This window comes from Orbilia oligospora (assembly GCF_000225545.1).
Source record: "Orbilia oligospora ATCC 24927 unplaced genomic scaffold scaffold00075, whole genome shotgun sequence".
NCBI lineage: Eukaryota > Fungi > Ascomycota > Orbiliomycetes > Orbiliales > Orbiliaceae > Orbilia > Orbilia oligospora.
The window spans coordinates 239,057-254,952 of NW_011645632.1; the positions used below are offsets into that span (position 1 = coordinate 239,057).

At 43.0% G+C, this 15,896-nt stretch overlaps 4 protein-coding genes across 4 annotated transcripts; 2 read left to right on the top strand and 2 right to left on the bottom strand.

Moving 5' to 3' along the window:
- Positions 1-951: 951 nt before the first annotated feature.
- Positions 952-2,770, top strand: AOL_s00075g63 (uncharacterized protein; the record flags this gene model as incomplete). The annotated part of the gene is made up of 6 exons (XM_011122374.1): positions 952-1,320; positions 1,377-1,500; positions 1,558-2,313; positions 2,393-2,514; positions 2,578-2,670; positions 2,753-2,770. 6 exons carry the CDS (start codon positions 952-954, stop codon positions 2,768-2,770), a joined length of 1,482 nt encoding a protein of 493 aa, XP_011120676.1.
- Positions 2,771-3,444: 674 nt separating this feature from the next.
- AOL_s00075g64 (uncharacterized protein) lies at positions 3,445-4,870 on the bottom strand (the record flags this gene model as incomplete). Its single annotated transcript, XM_011122375.1, has 4 exons — positions 3,445-3,602; positions 3,676-3,723; positions 3,791-4,366; positions 4,462-4,870. The coding sequence occupies 4 exons, from the start codon at positions 4,868-4,870 to the stop codon at positions 3,445-3,447; spliced, it is 1,191 nt and encodes a 396-aa protein (XP_011120677.1).
- Positions 4,871-5,662: 792 nt separating this feature from the next.
- Positions 5,663-6,319, bottom strand: AOL_s00075g65 (uncharacterized protein; the record flags this gene model as incomplete). Its single annotated transcript, XM_011122376.1, has 1 exon — positions 5,663-6,319. The coding sequence occupies one exon, from the start codon at positions 6,317-6,319 to the stop codon at positions 5,663-5,665; it is 657 nt and encodes a 218-aa protein (XP_011120678.1).
- Positions 6,320-11,796: 5,477 nt separating this feature from the next.
- On the top strand, positions 11,797-12,805 carry AOL_s00075g66 (uncharacterized protein; the record flags this gene model as incomplete). The annotated part of the gene is made up of 2 exons (XM_011122377.1): positions 11,797-12,058; positions 12,150-12,805. 2 exons carry the CDS (start codon positions 11,797-11,799, stop codon positions 12,803-12,805), a joined length of 918 nt encoding a protein of 305 aa, XP_011120679.1.
- Between the last annotated feature and the right edge of the window lie 3,091 nt (positions 12,806-15,896).

A 15,896-nucleotide genomic window follows, 5' to 3' on the forward strand; every position in this document is an offset into this window, starting at 1 on the left:
GGCTTCAAGGATTATAGAGTGCTACTAACTACCGGACCTAGACATCTTCTTGCATATTTTGCCTTTCGATAACTGGGCGGGTTATTCAAAGCTTGCGTATCTGCAAGATACGGATTATATTCTTCCTACTATTGAAAGTAAGCAGACCACATTTCGTTGTGAAAAAATAATACCAAGACCAATATTAGCCGTCGACGCCGCAACTGTTGGTAGGTATCGAAGTGCCAATATCCCCGTCGTTTGGCCTTGCCCCCCGGCCCCACGATTAAGAAACCACCAGTTGATTAGCCCCGGTTCGTCGGGCCCCCTGGCTCTCGGCGCGGAAGTCTAGTGCCACTTAATAGTACATGCACATCTGTATCTCCATCTGACGCCTGAATTCGAATTGCAGGTGCATCGAAAGTGGGTAACTCATATTTTTTCCCCAATTTCTTAACCCATTTCGCACCAGGCCCATGCCGTTCTTCCCGTCCAACTCGTCAAAAAAAGAAACCGGTTAGCTAAACCTGTCAAATAGTTAAGTGTCTAGTTTTGAAAGGTAAGACAAACCCTTACCAGAGCCCCTGTGGCCAAACGAAGTGTGGATCTCGTCAAGCTGCAAGCTTAATCGACATGGCTTCAACAGCCGTCAACTCCACGTACGAGGCACTGGCGACCCACTTACCCGGATTTCGGGAAAAAGCGAAGTGAACATGAAAATGTCTAAGAAATGCGATTTCTCTCTTTATTTAAAAAGATCTACAGGCCCGTCGACCTTTTTGAAGGGGTCTGCGATTTTACATGCAAAATGAGGTATGATTGTCACCTTTCCCGCACCCCCTCTCCCTTGGTTCGACCAATATATACGATAACCGCCAGGGATATTGCCTTCCCACTTAATATCCCCCAAAGTACCCCCCTTCACCAAAGCTAAACCAGAACCAACTAAATTTTCTACCAACGATAATAACAATGATACTTCAAAGATCCAGATCCTTTCTTTTCACTATCTCGATAGGAGCGATCCTCATAGTTTTCGTTTCAATCCGTACAGGTCTGTTAACCGTCGAGGCTCGCACGAATACGTTCAAGAAATGGGAGGATCTTACGACAAACGAGGCGTTAGAGCGGGTGCGACAACAAAATTTACATGGATATCAGTATGCGGCGCCCGAAGAGACATTTTATGAGAATGAATTGAGTGAGAGGGATCGGGATTTGTTGGCGAAGTTGGCGAAGGGTAGCACAGCTAGGGATAAGAGAACACAGACGATTGAGAGGCTGTATACTTTGGACAGCGAGGATGCTTGGAATAGACATATCGAAGACTTAGACGACGAGGTACTATATTGATGGATAGTGTAGAAAGAGATGCAAGCTAACGGTGTTCTATGAAGGGTCTCCCACCGTTAACGAAGTTTACACAAAGATATATCTATGAACACCAGCACCCGGAAAGCTGCAAAGACAAGAAATTCATTGTGATGGAATCCTTCCCGAATGACGAAAGCTTTGGATTAGGTTCGACAAGCTATCCAACCCCGAATTCAACCAGTTTATACTGATATATTTCTTTAGGCGCCATTGTTTTCTCTATCAGCATGAACCTCAATCTAGCACTCCGCTTCAACAGAATCCTCATCTTCAACCCCAAAAACGGACCGGGAAGACACTTCATCGACCCTTCATCTCACGAACTCTGCGGAAACTCCATGGAATGCTTCTTTGAAAAACTTAGCAGCTGCAGTATGGACGATCTAACACCGGAAAACCACATTCTCCTCCCCGCAAGGTCTGAAATAGACCAAGATATCATGAACACACCCGCAGGAGCTCTGCCCCAAATCTTTGGAATCGCCTTAAAAAGAATGTACCCGATGATCACACCCGACACATTGAAGTACTGGTGGAGAGGTCAATCGATATCATACATCATGCGCTTCAACGCTCGTACAATGGCCGAATTACTCCGAAAACGTCGTGATCCGGCACTACATAAAGCTCTCTTTTTCGACGGTGACGACATTGTCGACAGTTCGACTGTGCCTTTCCCCATGCCTGCGGGATCGGTAAGCATGCACGTCCGCCATGGAGATAAGGGGATAGAAATGGAGCTCAAGAATTTTCAAGAATACGTCGATGCGGCGGAGGAGTTTATATCACAGAATCCTGTGGGATTCAAGAAGATTGCATTTGTGTCGACTGAGAATCCGGATGTATTTGAGCAGGCGAAAGAACATTTGCAGAAGGAGCATGAGATGTATAAAGTTGTGGATGCGAAAGCACGAACAACGAGCGATTGGTCCTGGACATGGTATTGGAGTGAAATTCCCCGTACGTATATGAATCTGATAACGAAAATATTTGAACCTGGGGTTTAGGGTAGAGCTTAGTCACTAATATGGCTATATAGGAGCCAACATCGGACCCGAGCAGCAATTAGAAACATTTGGAAACCGAACGGATATGACAATCAATTGGTTTTTACAGCTGATGATGGCGATTGAATGCGACATGATGATTGGTACAAGAGGTGTATGTATTTTTTTCACACCACTACACTTGGAAGAGTTTGAGCACTGACACTGGTTTAATTAGTCCGGATGGAGCCGTATGCTGGATAATCTTAGATGTGGGTGGCTCGGGAAGTGCCAACAGCCGTTCCTCGATGTTGGGGACGTTCAGGATTGGGTAAGTCTAGTTCCCAAGTCTTGACGCTTTTCAGGCCGTTTGGGTCCATTCCCCCGTGACAGCAGTACTAACAGGCCTCCAGGTGTTCTATGGCATTTAATCATTCTATTGCGTAGAATGTATCATAACCCGCACGCCAGAGTGCATAGTGCCATTACCCTCGCAATTTCCTTTCATCTTATTCAAGCGACACATATGGCTTTTTTTCTTTTTTTTCTTTGGAACTGCTTCCTCTTGCACTATATCTTATTCTTATTTTTACGGCGATTGTTGATTCCTTTTCAGCCCTTCTCTGATTGCAAGGATGGGGATTGTAAATATTTGCTATTAGAAGTTAACGCTAGCTGAAGTCGCTATACCGACTAACTTGTGGAACAGTGGTGGATGTTAATGAGAGCCCTGATTCAATATCCAATGTATAGGCCGCGTAGCACTCGCACCGTGGATATCAAAAGGATACCAATATATATTTTAACTTTACATGTCGCTTATAAATGTCACTAATACTCAATTATCTTCTGATAGTACTGCATAATTGCCACAGAGTCGATAAAGCTATGATCTAGCTCCAAGATGTAACCAGTGCTAATCTCTTAGGTATGATATATATATTAGCTATACTAACAGGGTGCGGGTTTAAGGGTAGTCCGACAAGCGCAACCTTAACGCCAAATTTTTTTCTATATCTTACTAGTATCGATTTGAAAAGAAGAAACCGCAGAAGATCCGGTCAAATCAAATTCTGAAGGCTTCCTTGTGAAGAAAACCCCTTCATTAGTGCTGACTCTCTGAGCCCGCCTTTCCTACGATCAACAACTTCCTGCCGTCAGATGATTTCCAATCCTCAATCCATTCGTATGTATTGGTGTGTGCAGATTCTATCGAGATCCTTTGATTGTTACCTCCAGGGAAAGATAACATCCGAAGGAACTCTAGGAAGAAAAGTCAATATAGGTTCGAGTATAGCTAATGATTTTATAGAATGATATCATTCGATTCACATACCAATCCGTTCTTCCGCTTCTCTTAACCTCTCTTCGATAGAATTTTGGCCTATAGTTACTGTAAAAGTTAGCTAAAACAGCGATACATCTTTCGAAGAAACTTCATCTAAGCTTACTTTCAGCAGCCGATGGCTTAAGTTCTGCGGCTACCCTTTCCGCCATAGTGCATAAAATTTCCCGAGCATACGCTGCAGCAGTAGCTGCAGCATACCCCTCCCATGCTTCGTTTCTGTGGGAGTCGGCATAGCTGCTAATTCCGCGTATCACCAAACAGGGGAAATCGTCCATCAGGCCGGCAGCCGCCGTTTCAAAGCAAAGTGCATTATGGTGTTGTGCGCTAAGCTTATCTCTTCTCATACCACAGCTCAGGGTCGAGTCTCCTGAGAGGATAGTACTGTAATGTATTTCGATATCCTGTGAACGTTCTTCCCGTGATACTTGGAGGTGGCCGTGGTTCGATTCACAGTCTGTACTATCTTCATGGAAGTAGTTAGGTGGAAATAGGAGATCGGGAATTTCAGGGTGGGAATAAGTGCACTTTAGGCGTGGAAAAAGTTCAAATCGTTTGAGATGCTGGTGAAAAAAGGATTCTTCCCCCTCCATTAGCATTAGATATTGACTCCGGACTTTATTGGCTACGTTTAGAAGCTGCCGTGGAGGTTTCCCCAATGTTCTTGTAACTTCAATGACGTCTGATTATTCGTGGTATATTGGGTTAGTCTCGTTTCCACCAGAAACTGTAAGCCAAGCTCAAACAGAGTGTTTATGCGCTCAAGTTTGTATTTACCATCGGTATTCCATTTCCCAAGGTCATATTGTACGACCGCTGGGCCATTTTCCGGCGCACTGACAATAACATCTCCAAGCCGCACATCATGACCGTTCCTCGGAACCCCATCCCCTATACCAACCAATAAACCCATCTTAATGTTCTTAAAACTAAGACATATTTGGTTGACAACTGTAGAAACGGCAACTTTGCCCTCTTCCCCCCTAGGAGGTCCAACCACCAGGACATTATGGGGCCCAATCCTTCCAAGTGTGTATTCATTGTCATCGTCCTCATTTAACCGAAGTGATTCGTGTTCCTCGTCAAGCATGGTTAGAATTGCATCCATCTCCAAAGGCTTGACGTATATCAGCCCCACGGTGTAGTCATTGTGTGTAAGTTTTTTCTTATAATTAGCTGTCGCCATTTTAGTATATATAATGTTTCTGGCTATAGCGCTCGATTTTGAGGGTCCACAGAGGTATAAATATATTAAAAAATCGTAAGTTAACCAAGGTGTATGTATAATATTATATAGAGGTCACCGGGCCGGTGATAAAGGAAAGTGATGAAGGCGTAAAGATTCTATTCTTCGAAATAACGACTGGTTCCATTCTGAGTAGTATTTCGAGGCCCAAAGCCCCAAATTTAAGAACCTACGAGCCCGAGGCCTCAGGATTTTAGGGGTTTGTTCAAACCCCGCCAAAATAGAAAGCGCTTGCCAGCCGCTCACAAGAGCCAATAGCAAGCTCTTTGGGCGCTAACTACGCCGACCAGGGGGCGGCAAAGTCGTCCATGCATGATCTTTCTTGTCTCGTACCCAGGCTGGGAAGTGATTATTATATTCATGCATATCGATATGTGACTATTAGTAGATACTCCTAGGGTGCGACCAGTATGTTCAATATGACGCTAAGCTCATGCATATGACAGCTTACTATGGTTATCCACATTTCGGACTTTTAACAACACCAAAAAAAACACAGACTTGGTTTCAATTTGTAAATTTAAAATACTTGGGTATAGAGTAAGCATTGCTCACTATCGACTTGTGGCCCGCATTAATTGTCTTATTTCAATCGAACTAAATACTTTTTAAGTAAATAGGTCCTTGAATTCAAGTATCCGAATTCCTTCAGCGACAGTAGCTGCCGACCCTATATCTAACTTGCCCAGGCGGCTGAGAAATACTAGCGCCAAGAGGGTTTTCTAGAGCATCCTACCCGTGTTCGCTAGCCTTCCTCTGGGGAGTTTTGGGGATCTCTAGTTTCGAAAGGTCTATAGGATTCGGTAGGTTTTCAATATCCTCTCGATTTACGACCCCTTCTTTAATTAACGCGGACATCCACCCCCATAACGCCGACTCATCAACTCGAAGTAGTTTATTTGGTAATGACTGAATATACCGCTCTTCTTGATCAATCAACTCTCGAAATATCGTAGAGGTTAAGTACATGGCTTCCCACATTTTGTAGACCCTACTGTTCATGCATATAACGAAAGCTTCATCGTTTGGTCTCCAGGGCGATTTTGGAGAATGTTGTAAATGGTAAAAACAGTTGAAGTCGATGTCGCTGGCCATCCAGGCATCCTGAAAGTGCCGCGAAAAAGCCCAAGAGCAACCCAAAATCGAGTGGGACAATGAGCCATATGCTTCTTTGAAGATTTCGATACCTTCTTTTGTGCAACGGATATTAGCTTTCGAAAGCTCATTTACAATTAGCGATGGTACTGATTCAGAGATAAGATTAAGGTTGCTGTTTTGAGCCAGTTGTGAGCAATGACGGTAAAGGTTTAGACGGGGCTTCTGCGCTCGTGCACCTAGCCGGTAAGCATAGAGTAACGGGTGGCTAGCGGCACGTCTGAACGTGTACATTGTAGAAAATTTCGAAACAGTGGCCATATGATATCAGGCGAGGGGACAGTATATGCAGTAGGGATTCTCAACAGCTCTTAACAGTTGGTGAAACTGGATTCGAGGCTATGGTGAAACGATATCTCTACCACCACCACGCGCTGGCCCAACAACACAGTTTCTTGTTGGAATTCGAGAGGCCCGGACTTAAATTAACGACGATATAATATGACAGAGTGATAAGAAGTATAGCAGTGATTCTTCACTATAGGATGCTCCGTCAGGAATGAAAGTACGGGCTTATTACTGGTCGCCGGACTCTGTTATGTTAATCTGGACCTAACCTTCCGTTCAAATGCCATAAATATTTATCTTCCAACTTAATATGACCAAAAAGAGAATATAAGTATATATGAGCGCATTGTTCAGCATCTTTGACTCTAGGAAGGCATTTTCTTATCGCACGTTAAGGTTACTGGGATGAAGTATTTAAATACTATTTCTTTACTAACGACATAATAACTTGGTCTTCAGTTGCCGATGGAATGACTGGAATCTGTACACACCCACATGTCCGAGAGTAGTGTTTCAGTCAAATGTTAACATAGAAATAAACCCATAACTAATAGAGTTTGACCGGTGTTTATTAATGACGGATGATTGATCACCGACTAGGTTTTAGAAATATTATATCAATATATTTGGGTTTATTGATCAAAGAAAAGATATAAATATGGTATATCCTACCAACCCCGTATTAATCCTTTTCACCACCGCTTTGATAATATTAAACTACAAAATGTTAAGAGTATGTATGAATGTATAAATATATTAAATACCCTTTTTTTAATGTACTACATCAGCTAACATTTATAAAACATATAAAAATTGCATCACGATTAGCCACAATTGACCCTATAGTTTTTCCATCCCTACCGCGGCGGATTTCGAAGTCGGCGTCATCGTCGACACCATCAGCACCAGCAACAACCACCCACAACCACAACCACAAAAAACAACAATACCATCCGATACCCCTCTGGGTTTGGGTTTGGGCGTCCTCTGGCGGCTAAAAAGCAAAAGACGAAAGACATCAACGCGCGAAGTCCGGGTTCGAGTCAAGGGATCGATAGCACTAGGGTTGTACCGTCTATTACGTTAGTCAGTTTGTTTTAATCTTTTATTCAGAAATTCCGAGGCTTATGCTGATTATCGCTATTACGTATTACTTAGATGGTGACAGCCTTTCTATGGGATGTATACAGCCACAAGAGCGTTGAAAAAAAGTTGGAAGCGTTTCGGGATAATGTGGATGTTCGAGTAGGAGCCCTCGAAAAGGAGGTGACGAAATTTGATAAGGATTTGGGGGAACTCAAACAAGAAAGGACAGGTGTTATAAAATCTTTGGAAAGGGTAGAGAGAAAGTTAGATAAGTGGTGGTGGTGGCAGTAATTGCCAGGTGCTAGTGGGCGTACATGGGACCCAACTAGTGAACTCCTAGGATCCTTCCTTCCTAGGCCAAGGAAATTTATGGAGCAGGGCTATCTGGATTCCCATAGCTTATCACATCGACCCTCGAGACCTGCTGTTATGATTATGTCAGGATCGATCCTAGTTCTTCTAATTCACTTTCAGTGTGCCAACGATTGCAATTGGGTAGTCAGCATTGAAATAAACCCAAAACAGAAGTTGACTGCTGCTTAATTATCTATAAAGAATAATTGATCACCCGAAGTGCTGTCAAGAATGTTTTTGTATTTAATTGATCGAAATCGAAAAGGCTTAGATAGTAGCATATAAATACCTTGCCAGCCCTGCACTTATCGCTTTCGCCACCACTTCGATAACATACCCAGGCTAGCCCCAGTCCCCCAGAATTTCAAGAGTAGCCTATGTAAGTACTTAAATGTTAACACCCGAATGTATTAGATACTCTCCCCTTAGTTTACCTCGTCTGCTAATTTTTATAAATTGTGCACAGCTTGCATCGCAGTTGGTCATAATTGGCCCATGGTCTTCCCACCACTACGATCATCGACATCACCATTCTCTTCTTTTTCCTCTTCCTATACATCCTCCTCCTGGTTTTCTGGCGACCCTGCCATAATAAATGCCATTGATTTTTTGGCTAGAATTCGAACTTCACGGTAATGCCTTTCATCTATTACTTTACGTCAGAAGGGTAATGTAATCGCTGTTGCATCGGTCACTTTATTTTAATCTATTACCCAAAAAATTCCGGGGCTTATATATATACTAATTTTTTTGATTAGTTACTACCTAGATAGCGACAACCTTGATCTAGAACGTGTGCAGTCATAGGCTATTAGAAAAAAGTTGCAGACTTTTGACACAAGATGGTATGCATAAGTAGCTATGCTTTTGAGGGAAAAAAATCTATAATTATGAAAAATTCAATGAAATTTTATCTTTACACTCCAGACTAGAGTCGAATATTGGAGAAAAGCCGCCAGGATCTTGCGCAGGCTACAGAAGCACATTTAACCAAGGGGAGGCGGATTGTAGGGGATGAAAAACACTGGCTGCTGTTTTGTGACGACGCCAATCTACGGGAAATCCGTAAGATAATGTTACTAACTTTATTCACCCTTCAACTATTTTTAAGGTCTGTACCCTATGAGAACCTTTGGTTATTCATTATTTGACCAGGAGAAAAAGTAGCTCCGTGGACAATTAATTTTGTTTATAATATGTGGAAGGTCCAGAACCCGGACTAGCTTGAGAACGCCCTGCTGGATGGCATTTGGGGTGTAGTATTATTATGTGTCTCTCGAATGTCCCTGAAATATTTCATTGCCGGATACTAAAATAGAAGATATTATGATGAAGCACTCGATTTGGTCATCGTATAAACATGGACGGGCCGTGAGATGATAAGATAATCAGAATATGGTAACCCCGAGCTAAACTGGCCAAATTAACTTTTAGTGTCGAGACTGACGAGAACCTATGCATATGGTTGCGGAGGCACTAGGTGGTCTCGGGCTCGTGGTATACAAGCGTGCGGAGTTATAGTTAGCTTCCGATAAGTGGGCTTGGGTTGAGCAATTGAGTTGGTGGTTATCAAATCCATTACTGCACCTTTTGTTTACGACCGGCACGTGCGCGCTAGGATGAGATTATTAACAATGTCGATGAACCCAACAGCAGCACTCGGGCAATGACATCTGTTTGACACAAACCAATTAGCGGAGGCTTGGCAATTTTGCGTGCTCAATTCCTGATATATCACGGACCTAAATCACCTGACACTTGGCGCTAATAACATGTAAGGAACTACTAACTTACGAATTCGAGGTTCATACTGAAGCTTGAAGCTGGTATTAGTATATTTCTACATTATATGATTCGTACCCTAAAGCTTCTATCTCATCTCATGCCCCGCATCTATATCTTCTACAGGGTAGGTAGCCATCCGTTCGGACCCCTCACCCCTCACCCCTCACCCCTCACCCGAGATATGTTGCCTGATATGCACCTACATCCCGTGTATCAACCGTGCCGCAAAACTCAGCGCTGCAGCATGTATACAGAGTATTTCGCCAAATGATGCTTTGAAATGTTCAGGCAACTTTTGAGAGCCATTTCGTGTTACGGGGCTGCCATTTCGTCTATAAAATACTGGCTCCAGCGCCCTCAGCTCATCTTCAACTTCTTCCTCTAAAACACCACTACCATCACACATTCATTAACTCATGCGATCTTATCTTCACATACATATTTTATAAACTTTATCAATTCAATCGACCGAAGCGGAAATATCAGTGGTGATTCGGCGTCTCTGTTTCAAAAGGGGGGTCTTTTTGCAGTGACGTACGTTTTCCGAATCACCACAGATATTTTCCACGGCTTCGTGATACCGAAGCCGTTGGATTTAGATAGAATCGATATCGACGATATATTTTAGTTTATATGTACGTATATATGTAACCTGCCTGGAGAAGTATTCGTGGCTCAGAAACTAGTAATCACTGACCTGTAGATGGTTTTACCCCCCTTTCATCCTACGCTCGTCGAACTCAAATGCTAGTTTCGGGGCCTCGAAATTACTTTCTATGGCTTCGTGATATCGAAGCTGTAAATTTTTTAATTTTTTTTTTTGATTTGAAAAAGCTTAGAAGAGGAGGTATGCGTGATGAAGAGACGTTATCGGTTCCCGTTCAAGTCAGGGGGTGGGAACCAATCTCGTCTCGACTTTGTCACGGTATACCTTCCATGGCTTTGTGATATCGAAGCTGTTTTAAATTTTTTTTAAACAAAATATAAGCGTAATCGCGATATTAAAGTTGGAGGTGTTCGTGGGAGGGGGGGGGCTGTCATATATTTCCCGGGGCCCTCTCTGACCACGACGCACCTTGTATGGCTTCGTGATATCGAACCTGTACTCTTTTTTTTCTTTAATTTTCTTCTTTTTCTTCTTTTTTTTTTTTTTTTGCTTGATCCGAATTTCATATACTGATTCCTACCAAATGTCTATCGATTCCTGCCCTCGTCCATACCAAGCCCCAAGCCCCCCTGCTTCCCGGCTAGTCTACTTCCCCATTAACCGCAAGATCGCCAACAACAACAGGGCTGTACAATAACATATGTCACTTCTACATGGTAAGCAATTAAGCATGAAAAAAAATCAAGGAACAACGTACAGATCCAAGAATGATTGACATAACCACCACCACCACACCTCCTGTTATTATGTATTCTTTTCCTTGCTTAAGTGATAAACCAGGAACAGTACGGAACGGGGGTTTTTTTTGTTAGTGAAATATACTGAGAATCATACCCCTTGGAGTTTGATGTTTAAATAGGTAGAGCGGAGTTTCATAAATATAGTTGATCGTCGGTGGACTTGCTTACATTCAGATTGCGGACTGGGGTGGTTGGGAGGGTTATATATTCTGGAGGGAGGAAGGAAGAAAAGAAGGATAAGACTTTCTTGGATATTCTTTTTCTGGATGTTGAAGTATTTACTGTAGAGGATTTTTTTCTTTCTTTCTGATCTATTTGGTCTTGGAGGCTTTCTGATTTGAATATTCAATACGGTCCTTCATTGGTATATACCTCGGCTGAGCCCGTCTACGGTTGTTAATATAACCTACGAATTGATTTTCTCTTTTTGATATTTTTTTGAAGCTCGAGCTCTTTCTAGACCATAATATCGATTGGACCTGAGGCTTATCCGGTTTGAGCTCTAAATTGGAGTTATTTTGCGTATACTAGTCTTCACGGAAGTATCTACGGTTTCAATTTCTACGACTTCACAGGATACCAGACTTGCTTGGCACCACCCTGCGCGGGCTACTCAATTCCGCATTGAGGGACTGGGTATCAAGATTTATAACCCTTCCGATTATTTCGAACAAGCGCGAGAAGGAGTATAATAGAAGCCGCATTTGAATGCTATTCTACCATAGCACCCCACGGTATCACTGGAGGCTCAATCGATATCTCCAACAAAACCGCAATATAAAATCTTCAAAATGATATCCCCACCAGCCCGCTTTACACCTCGTCTCCTCACAATCCCGGTTACCTTCTTCCTCCTCTTTATAATATACTCGCACCACGGCATCTTCACAACTCTAGAACAATACTCAAAAACCCCAATCCTCCTTCCAGGTTCAGGACAGTCGCCGCCACCATTAACACATGAGGCATCAACCCCATCGCTCCATTTAATCGGCGACTCGTCGATGTGTAAAGGTGGAACGAATGATGGTGTTAAAGGTGTAAAATACGAAGGTACCTTCTCTTTCCTCCCTTCTTCAGTAATATCGCATATACGCTTGTTGAAGCATATAAATACTGATATGTATATATTTATATAAAATAGGATGGGGAGAATTCATGAAAGACTACTTCACCATCCCCGTAGTCTCCCATGCAATCTCCGGCCGTAGTTGCAGAATGTATTCCCGCGAAGGACGCTTCGATAAAGTCCTGTCCCTCACAAACCCCAACGACTACGTAATAATCCAATTCGGTCGTAACGAAAAGGGTACCTTACACCCCAAGGACAACGGAAAAACCGTCTGTCCGGGACCCAATATCACTGAAACCTGTGATGGCAATTTTCAGGGTAAACCGACGACGGTACTTACCTTTGGAGGTTATATATCAAATGTGACGAGGATATTTAAGGAAAAAGGTGTAAACGTGATTATTGCGTCTCCGACGACGAATAATGCGTATTCGTTTAGTAGTGATAGGTTTTTTGATAAACCGAATGAATGGGTTGGGTATTCGGAGGGAGTGGCGAGGTTTGAAGAGGTGGAGTATGTTGATCATTTTAAGTATGGAATTGAGATGATGAGGAAACTGGGGAAGGAAGGGACGCAGGAGTTGTTTCCTGTGAAGAGTGATAGGTCGCATACTAATGCTTTGGGGGCTGATATGATGGCTAAAGCCTTTGTGAGGGGGGTTGTTTGTGGAGGAGGTGGATTGGGGAAGTGGGTTGATGGGAAGGCGATGGAGAGGGTTGGGGGTTAGTATTTTATTCCTTTTCCTTTTTTTTTGCCCTTTGCTATTGCTATTCTTTTTCCTGGAATTATGGGATTTTTGTTTGAGGAAGATACATACGTGATAAGTCGTATGTTAAGATGGATGTCAAGATGTCAAGAATCTTGGATTGTGGGTCTTTTTTTTGCATTGACTTGTTTTTGGGTGTCGGAGTTTATGGTTTATGCGAGTGAAGTGGATGGCTGGGAAGTGCGTTGATCGAATCGAATCACGATCGTGGCTAATTCTCTGGGCGTACGATAGGCGATTGCTTGGATTGAACATCCAAATCCATCTACAAACAAACAAATCTGGTATCGAGGGGGCCCTTGAAAAGAGGAGCTAGAGATGACGATTGAATTGAAACAAAAAACTAGACGTGGGAAGAAGAATTCAAAAATGGAATTCGCGTGATAGCGACATTGGGTATCCCGGCACGTTTTCCCCGGGGATGGAAGGGGTTTTTGTTTGTTCCCAGGCAGGAGCCTTCGTCATCATTTTTCAAGGTCTCTTAATGGGGGCTAATTGTGAGGTTGCATTTGGCTTTTTGGATTAGTCGACCACGCAATACGATACGATACCAGCTACAGATCGTTTGGAGCGGGATAGAGAATCGATATCGAGACTAGTTCGGGTTATGTAACCTTGGATTATCATCATCGTCATTGTCAGACTATATCAATATTTTTTTTCTTTAGCTAGCATTTTGATCTTTTGAATCAAAGGAGAACGAACGATATGTAAATATTTAGACAAAATAGAATAATAGAAAGCAGAAAGCATTAACGGATTTCCCAGACCATAACAGATTGAATTAATATTAATCTTAGACGAGTTAGTACTAGTACTGGTATATCCTCCTAATCGCTGCATTTTGTCAAACTGCTCAAACCCGTCGACGGGCGGAAACCTGCAATCTAAAGTTAAGCGGTACTGTACCTGCAGCCCCATACATTTTTCTTTCGATCAAAGAAGCATACCAGAAGGGGAGAAAAACCCTCCATCTTGGTAATGTTCTGGTCGCACGAAGAAAACAGAGGCCCAACTTCCAAGCAGAGTCGCAAGAATACCAGAGAAATACCAAAGAGTCTTGGTCGCACCATCGTCCACGCCCAGCATCCGACAAGCGCGAATAATTGAGCTCAGCCAAGGGAAAATAGTGGTCGGGGTTAATGCTTCGCCTCCTTTGTCAGAATCGAGCTCCATATCATATAATATAATACTGTTAACAAGCGAGAGAGAGGAGAGGAAGGAAGAGAAGGGAGGGTCGCATCGAGAACATTTTGAACATGAGGTTGTGAACCCACTTTTTTTTCATTTTGCCATGCTTTTCGTCCATGCATGCCACCTAGTTAGTTCCCCCATATAATAATACATACCTATTGTTCGGTCGCCCTCTGTATAAATACTATGTACTGTCTGGATGTTAACATGTTCTGACAGGGAGACCTTCGATCGGAAAGAGCTGAGCTATATTTAAATTTCTTTTTGGGGCTTCGAGGGGGTATCGTGATCAAAGAAAGGGCTGGAATGGAATCAACAGGCGGGACATGCATCATCATCATATACATACTTCGATCATCCCTACTCCGTCCTTTTCTTCTTCTTTAAAGATATTTTATTTGATTGTTTGAATGATGAAAGCGGAGTACTCCAGAATTACGTTGACCTGTCTTGACCTGACCTGACTGGAAAGACAAGATATTCCGGGCTAAAGCGAAAGGAGGGTAACATTGCAGCCAGGCCCAGTCGGATCGCAGAGAATTGGCACTGGATTCAAGAAACAGTAAATTCTCGGTGTTCTTCTAGCTTCGCCGTCTTTTTCTTTCTCGTCACTCTCAACAATAATAAATATACCGTCTTCGGTCTCATTAACTATTTTTATATATATCTACTACAAAATATAATATATCGAAAGAATTAATATATTTTTTAAACATTTGTTGAAGGGTCTGATATAATATTGGATCGTGGTGGTGGTGGTTGACAGGCAAGTTCCCGGCTTCTGTTTCCAGCCTCAGCTCGCCCGCCCAACTGGATTCAACATCTCGACAAAAAAAGAAAACCTCATCAGCCCAGCCGAATCCTCTCCTGTCTGAATCCAAGTCCCCATCGACAGGCGGAAATCCCAGGAACCGACAAGACTCGTCCACGCCCCCTAATAATTATCCCAATCACACACTCTCTCACTTCCTCTCTCTCACTATTCACTCTCCCTTCTCCTTCTCCTCCTCTTCCTCATCCAGCGCTAGTTACTTAATCATCTAGTAGCGGTTATAATATACTAATACTCCTCTTCCCTCTCCCCCCCATCCTCCTCCTCATCCTCCTCTTACTTCTTCCCTCGTTTTTGGAGTGTGCGGGATCGGATCTAGTACAATACACTCGTTCTAACTAACCAGTCGATCGTTCCTGTTGGCTGCTTTGTCGGTACTTTGTACACTAACAAACAGCAGGGAATTCAAAAGCCAGCCCGGAATTTGCGTCATTATTACCGGCCAGAGTGCTCCCTACATAATATACCAATTGCTTCCCTGAATAATATAATTTATCCAGACTCTGTTTGAAGAATCTGAAGGAAAAGGGCTCTCGTTATTTATTGTTCATGACATCTTCACGGCCGCGAGGATTATAATTCTCCACTTCGGGCTATACTTCTAATAAAAGTAATCCCTATTCGCTCTCATCCCTTCGACCATTCATCCTGTTCCTTTCCCCCCCACCTTCGCTCTTCAAAATCGGTTCTCCGAAAGTCTTCACTCAGCCAAAGGAAAAGCCACACGCACGCACGCACGCGCACAAACACCTCACCACGTCTGGTCTATCTGTCTGTTCGCCGTTTGGATCAAAGCCTTCGTTGTCTTCGTCTTCCATCGTCGTCTTTTGCGATCGTTCAGTCAAGTTAGCGACTCATTTTGCATTCTTACGACCCTCATTCACGACTCTCCCGACTCAAACTCAGCCTTCTCCTCAGTCAGTTTGTCCGGCTGTTCGTCCGTCTACCTGTCTGTCTTAATAATCCGAATCTGAATCCAAGTTGTGTTACCAAAAACATCTTTTCTCTCACTTCGCTCTCCGCAAA